The sequence below is a fragment of the Papilio polytes genome, unplaced genomic scaffold (assembly GCF_000836215.1).
Source record: "Papilio polytes unplaced genomic scaffold, Ppol_1.0 DF821067.1, whole genome shotgun sequence".
NCBI classification, from domain to species: domain Eukaryota; kingdom Metazoa; phylum Arthropoda; class Insecta; order Lepidoptera; family Papilionidae; genus Papilio; species Papilio polytes.
The window spans coordinates 2,314,893-2,322,695 of record NW_013528137.1 but is presented as its reverse complement, the minus strand read 5'-3'; the positions used below and the strand labels follow the sequence as shown (position 1 = coordinate 2,322,695).

Here is a 7,803-nt window from a genome sequence, read left to right as displayed (position 1 = left end):
TTTTATTAAAATCCCTTTCCAGTAAACAATCCTGAAAAACTTTGGTTTCTGCTGAAAGTTTTCTAAATAGGTAACAAAACTTTACGTTAATTATCGTACTTAATTTTATGAATTAGCAAAAGTATGGATGGATGGGTGGATTCATGTTAGAAGGTATTTTCAGCACGGTTTAACCGTGCTTGCTGAAATTTGGTTTACAAGTAGAACATAGTCTGACTGAATACGGAGGTTACTTATTAAGGTTTTTTTTTTATATCCGTGCGGGCAGTCGCAATCAAAAGCTAGTATAATATAAATTATCGTAACAAACGAAGAAGAGAGGAAAGCATTTACAACGCCATCTTGTGCGTGTAACGGGAAAGAGGGCAATGCGACAAGATTTTCGTTCCTAGAATAGTTACACTGTTTGCATAATTTTCATGCTAGATTTTTTGTTATTAAAAATATGATAATAACTTGAAAATTGTTCTCTTTATTTTGTAAGTAGTAATTATTAGAATAACAGAGATCTTTTATCCATGGCAAAGTTTTCTCCAGAAAGGAAAAGATTTATAAAGAAGTCACCAAACTTTTTTTTTGTATTGTTGTTATTGGCCTCGGATTAGATAAGTGGTGGATAAATTTAGTTATTTATGTTTAGTATATTATTAATAAACTATTACAATAACAGAACGTTATGAATATTGTTTATTCACTTACTCATATTCTCAATTTTTAATGATAAATCGTTGGCATTTACACATTAAGAGCGATGCTGGCGCAGTTGTTCGATCCCCGCCGTATACTAATAAGTTCTTAGATTTCGAATTGCATAATATTATATTATGTACATTTATTTATCAATTGTTACTGTGACGGAAAACGAGGTGATGTTTATAAGTGGAAGAGCCCACTTTAACACCTTCGCATTAATGGGCCGGCTCGCCCGGTGCAATACCACGACCACACAGAAGAGAAGCGTGAAGTGGGAGCAATTCCGCGTTTCGTCTGATGAGTGTGGTGTCGGAGGCCTTATTTTAGTACCCTTTCCGTCCCACCGCTTTCTTTAGAAGAAACAATTGAAAGGAAAAGTGGATTTGACGGTGGAGGAGACGCTTAAGAACAGGAAATATCCTCTTTTTATGCATCTTCTCCTCCGTCGATTAAGGATAAGCAACGCGTCTGCAAATGCGGATGTCTATGGGCAGCTGTTGCTTCGCCATTTTGTCGGATTCAAGTGGCCGCATGCTCGTTTGCTACCTTGCGATATAAAAAACATATTGTGACATCTTTCACTGTGTGTGTCATAACCTTCCAAAGAACAAACACTTCATTAATTTTAACGTGTGAAATGTTATTCGATTTATATGTTTCCCCTGGTCTCAATTTCATACAGTCAGTCGGGTTTTTGATTTTTCATATTAGCAGAAACAACTGATAACGTGCGGTATAGATATTTACCTAAATTAATTTTGTTATTTGCACAAAATAGTCGCAGATACAGCCAGAGGCAGAGCAGAGTATTTATACAGGTGGAGCTTCCCAGCGTACGAGTTCAACGTAATGTCAAACACCTATCTATATCAGAAATAATTTTACGTCTAAATTTAAACCGTGCATAAGAATTCACAACACAGCGCGCGAGACAGTGAGATAGTGCGAGTCTCTGTTCCTTTGCCAATCGGTGCGACATTGTAGCTATTGACACGGGCCGCGCTGCGCTGTGCCGGCGCGGGGCGACTATTTCGAGTGGAGAGCGGCACGCGCGGCGCGGGTCCGCTTGCCCTGGGCCCTCTCAATGAAAAAACTTTCTCCCCTTAAGAGAGCCGGGCGGCCTCGTCGCCGGTGCCGCGGTCTACGGTACATATCGCATCACCGCCCGCCCGCAATTTCGCGTAAAATTGGCAGCGTGCGGCGGGCGGGCGGCGGTGGCGCGGAGCGTCGCTCCCGAAATAGTGTTCGGGCGCGGTCGTGAGCGGTCGGCGGCGCCGGCGCAGTCGCCGTGAGGCCGCGCGCGCGCACCCGCGTCCTGCAGCGTCCGCCGCATGCCTGTCGTCTGCTAGCTGAGTGAGGAGCTCGCGAACCGGTGCGCAGCTCCACGGTGCGCGTATTTCGGTCGCGAGGAGGCCCCGGGCCGCGTCGGGCGCGCTGCCCGCGCGCTGGCCGCCGTGCTCTGGTGGTGCGTGGCGCTGCTGCGGCTGGTCGCGCTCTGCGCTCCCCCCGGCGAGCCGCCGCCCCCCGCGCCCCACGCGCTTCCCGCGCCCTCCGCGCGCGGTGCGGAAGATGCGCCCGAGGCGCCCGCTTGCGCGAGCGCGCCGCCACCATCCAACACCACCGAACTGCCGCCGCCCGCGGCCGACCCGCCCGCGCTCACCGGTCAGTATGTAATGCTGCACCCCTCGCGGTCTCTACCCTTTGCTCGCCACTCAACCCTACAAAACTACCTTAGAACAGTACATAGAATGCGATATTTTAAATAATATGTTGTTCCTATAACACTATGCCTTCGCAACGATGACAGTTTACCTGTGACAGCTTGGCGCTTCATTCATCCTAACCTCTTACCCTCGATTTGTCACAGAACTGGGCGCACTCTTCAACAGACGCTGCGCCTACAGCTGCACGTGAGTGAGTGTGCGAGTTACGTGTGGTAAACTATAAACAACCCACTCGGATTCATTGCCCTACATTTTTATAAGTTCGTAAGGGAAATATGACCGACTTTTAGAATAAATATAAGAAAGTTATCTTATTTCATATATATTTTTTCCATAAAACCTACAAATTATAACGAAACCGCTACAATTGCTTTGTTAATAACAAACAATTAACATGTTGTTTGCACATGTTAAAAATACACAAAACAAACACAATTTGTACGGACTTGAATTCAAAGCATTATTAAATGGTAAATATTGTGAACTATTAAAAATACACATTACATTGATAGTAAGTAGTATAGAGATTGTAGACAGAAATGATTTAATTACCCATCGTAATACAGACATAAACAGACAATATTAGTTGATTTACTTACTACAAAACATAGATTATGATAACGGAATACCTACAACAATTTGATCAACTCGTAGAATTAATGAATCATTTATATAAAATGCTTCAACTTAAATCAATTGCCTAAAGTTCAAATGAAACACACGTACAAAAACTGTTGTCATCCCTCTCCGTCTCTCTGACAAAATAGAAAACCCACGATAAGACGTCATATTCAAAATCGATACGGACCTCAGCTGCCTCCGTCCGTCTAGCTTACGGTCATGATTTACGAAGTAGCGATATTCTTAAAGAAAAAAGTACGATCATATTTTGTATAAAATTTATCAAAAATGTAACACTGCAGAGACCGCAGTGCCGTAGGGCGTTTGCATCTAGGTTATCGTAGCGAAGGTTCTACCGCTCTAAAGTTTTACACCCCCTGCCACCCTTCCCCCGTTAAGTACCTCCACAAATTTACACCACACACTCCCTGCGGCTGAACATACGCGTATATTCATATCACATCGATATCAACGAATGTTATTACGTTTCTGAGAATTTTATAGAACTGTCTTTGTGTCACGCAGATAGGTCACAGTAACAATTAACGTACGACGAGCAACGATAAGAGGGAGAAGTGATATAAATATCAAAAATAATGAACAGTAAGATGTGTCCGTGTCAAATGTTTTGCTAATCAGCCCGCAAGCACGTGAATGGCATTCACACACAACATGAAATGGTTTTATATTAGTATTACTTTAATGAATTATTTCTTCTTTAATTTTATCTAGTTTCTAGGTGTGTTCTGTGTGGTTTTCGCCAGTGACATTATCAATTGGTTAAAAAATAATAACAATTTATTTATTATGTGGTAATTATTAACTACTGTCTATTAATTTATGATCGTAACAAAAATGAGCATGTATTGCAATTTGCAATTCCATATAATGTCAAAACCTACGTACATTTAAAAAGCCTCTTTAAGAACTCAAACATTTTTGCTTCCATATTTTATAGACGAAAAGCAGTGAAGTTTTTTTGTAAGCATAATATTGATCTTTACTTTATCATCGAGACAAAACAATGTGTCTCCTGTTTGTTATTTATAAGATAACCTTTTTTATACGTGTAGAAGTAAACTAAACAAACTCCATGTAGAAACATAGTTGTGACGTTTGCGGTGTACCAAAAGCTACTAAACTGCAGTTACAGATGTTTAACGAATCTTAAAATAAGTATTAATTACGATTGTTGCCATCTTTGCAATTATTATGACCTATAGAGTGCGCTGTCCGTCAACAGTGAAACACATCGTCATCGCCACGTACGTCGTGGAAATTAATTAATCTGTAAATTATTTTATGATTCTGCCACATTAAGGCAAATGCACATGTAATAGCCAGAAACATCAGACTGTCTTCTCGTAGTCTGAGAATAATTTTTCATTATAGACCCCTCAGTACATTATCAAGCTTTTCAAGAAATGAAAGAGAATCCCAAGTTTAAATAAAATTTTGCTAGAGGAACAAGAGGGCAGAAAAGAGCCGCCTAATAATAAATAAAAAAACAAGAAAAGTAATTCACCAGGTAGACCTTTTCCTAATCGATATTTCAAAAATTGACCATTATTTAAAAAAAAGTTGGAATAGAACTAAAGCCTTTAAATAGCAATGGACATACATATCTCATTATTATTTTATCGTACTTTTCTCGTCGATTTTTACTTACGACAGTTATTGTAATCATTAAAAAATGCATACGTACTCTTGTTTACCAAAACAACAGCTTAATACTAATGACATTCACACACAAAAGTCATCGTGTCACTCACACCACTTGAGGCAATTAATTGCTCGCTGCCTCCACAATTATAACAAGAAGTTAACACTTGTATTTTATTGACCTGGTCCACGTGTGTGGCGTGCATCGCGAGAACTGCGTTACATTTCACGCACATGTTTAGTAAATATTTTTTTTATCTGATAACATTTGTGAATATAAAATCTAAAGAGAGAAATATGAAGATAACACGGATAACCATATGTGTGGAAACACTTGTTTATTAGGTAACAGTTTATTTGCAGTGTGTTCATTTTAAAATTGGTATAGCTGAGGTGGAACTTAATGATTTTAAATATCTGCTTCAGTTAATATAGATAAGGTTCTATTACTTTTCTTGACAAAGATATTACATATTTGTTAATATTAATCTAACTATCAAACTTCAACCTGAACAAAGGTAAACAACGAAATGTTATAAGTGCATAATTTACAACAATAAAAACTTTGAACTTTTTTGCTTTGCTAGTTGTAGGTAAGTCCAGTGTCACCATTTACTGACAAGTATTTTTATCTCCTTATTATAATAATAAAAAATGATAATAATCGCGTAGTATATTAATTATGTATTGTGAACACAAGATTGTCGTTTGCGGTTGATAAGTCAATTTCGGCCACTAGGTAACAAGGACTTGCGAAGTGTAACCCATTTGTCAATCAAAACATAATCAATTAAATTACGTCACATGTTGAGAAATATTGTATCGTACAAAATTGAAACAATCTATTCTGGAGATTACTTATGATGAAATTAAATTAAAGACTATAAATCCTTTCAATGTTTATACATTTATTTTGCAAATATACAATTTTAATCTATACATATAATAAAATTGGAGTGCCTGTATATAGTAATATGGATAAAACTCGTATTTCTTGAACATTGTGCATTTACGAATAACTAAAAACCAAATCTTACTTTTCTTTGTTTGTGTCCTCAAGGCCGCATTTATCTGTGGTATGGCAAAAGTGATTCTGTCGGGAGTTTGACGAGAAAGTAGTTGATGGATGCGGAAGTGTTACAGGCTACTTTTTTTTATATTCCGCGCTGGCGAAGTCCCTTATTACCCTATACTCTTCAACAATGGTTTAAGAATAGAGTCATATATTTTGAAGTAGTAATACTGGTAGGTTTACATTTATCTCTACAAATTATCAAATTTTATTGCTTCGATTTAATATGCTACAAGTCTATAAAGCAAAATACGGAGCCTAGATGTCTTTTTACCGGGACCCTGAGGATCAAACTCAGCCATATTTAAATAGCAACAGTAGTCTCAGGCTAGATCATACTCGTATATACTTTTTTATATCATAAGGTGGCAAGCGACCTGCGAATTCGTCGAAATAGCGAAGCCGCCGCTGGATGAGCAGCATAAGCAAATGCGTTGCCTATCTAATCGACGGAAAAAAGAATGTACAGAAAGAGGATATTTCCCTTTCCTATGTCATACCACATCAGTTAAATCCACTTCCCATTCCCATCCTTTTCTTATAAGAAAAGGTTGGAAACGAAAAGAGGACTTAGGCTTCCGATACGCAAACGAAACACGGAATTATTACTACTTCACACCGTTGATGGCATCTACCATTTTGTTCTTGTAAAGATGTGTAACTATGGTAAGGGTTCGAATCTATTATCAGTACAAGCTAAACTTAGCTTCAAATACTACTTCTGAGCATGTAGTACAAGAAAATAATTTTTAAATGACTCACGACGTCAACCGCGCTTACAAGGTCGTCTTTACGAATTATGCATGTGTATGTTACTGTAAAAGCACGAACGTCGGTCAATCCTATTACTTACCGGTAACATCTAAGATATTCTAGGACTGTTTAAACTATAATACTCGATATGGAAATCCGAAAAACATTTTGATTTAGAGTAAGCTAGTTTTTATCCCCAAATATTAAGATTTATCGCAATCTGTGCTTTTACAGTAACATATACATTGAAATATTGAAATAATAATCGCTGTTCATAATAAAAAATCGATCGAATCAAGTCAATAAATCTTATGTATTATCGATCCTTAATTAAAAAAAAAATCTGGCCTGACTCTAGCTCTAATGGTTAAAATATATATTACTTATAGACGAGAAATCAAAAGGAATGAACAAAAATAGTTCTTATCTATCGGTTTCAATAAATAGTAAATAGTTGAAATACGAATACTAAAAAAAGTATTCCCTGGAAGGCATATGTACTATGAAAAATGCAGAACATATGGTTTTCAATCCAAGTGAACTCGAAATAATACTATTAACCCTTATGTGAGTGACAAATAAAACACCTTTATTAGAGTGACGAGGTACCCGGGTCCCTTCATACAGTTTAGACGTAATGTGAACAATCAAGGTCTGTTTTAATGTTACCCACACTTTGAACATTACTATTTTTGTTAAGCTAAACAGTTGCCCTCCACCCCTCTAGATAGTCGAAAAATAAAAAATAGATGTAAAACTTCGACTAAGATCATGTCAATGGTAGCACTCCAGGTCTAGCCTACGCCTAGGTGTCTTGATCATCGGCAGGCAACGCCCATATTGGTAGTAGTTCGATAAACTGGTTTAACGAAAAAATATGTAAGTATACCACCGTCGGCCTGGCTATATTGATATGATAATGTGATAATGATAAAGGTAAAACATTTTTATACGTTATACCATTTATAACCTAGATACCCAATCCGAACACAAGTGAGTCCAAAAAAGACCGGAGACCTATTGTTTAGATACATTTCCTTCCTGTTATTTACAGTATAAAATATTTAGAAAATGGACTCTCGTTTCGAAGTTAAACATTCCATCCATAAAAGGTCATACATACGTTTCCTATAAACAGTACAGTAAAACATCCATAAACGTAATTTTAAATAAAAAAACACGTGATGCAAATTATTTACTTATAATGAGTGTAGATAACTACATCCTTCTATTTAAAAACAACATAAAATGAAATATTTATGACAAATCGGGATAGAT

General features: G+C 37.7%; 1 protein-coding gene across 1 annotated transcript in view; it reads right to left on the bottom strand.

Moving 5' to 3' along the window:
• The window catches only part of LOC106109828, a 55,320-nt gene extending 50,459 nt beyond the window's left edge, over nt 1-4,861 (bottom strand). Inside the window, exon 1 of the mRNA XM_013291452.1 lies at nt 4,744-4,861. Coding sequence (XP_013146906.1) covers nt 4,744-4,781 — 38 coding nt within the window. The 5' untranslated portion in view covers nt 4,782-4,861. The remainder of the gene's footprint in view (nt 1-4,743) is intronic.
• Nucleotides 4,862-7,803: the final 2,942 nt, after the last annotated feature.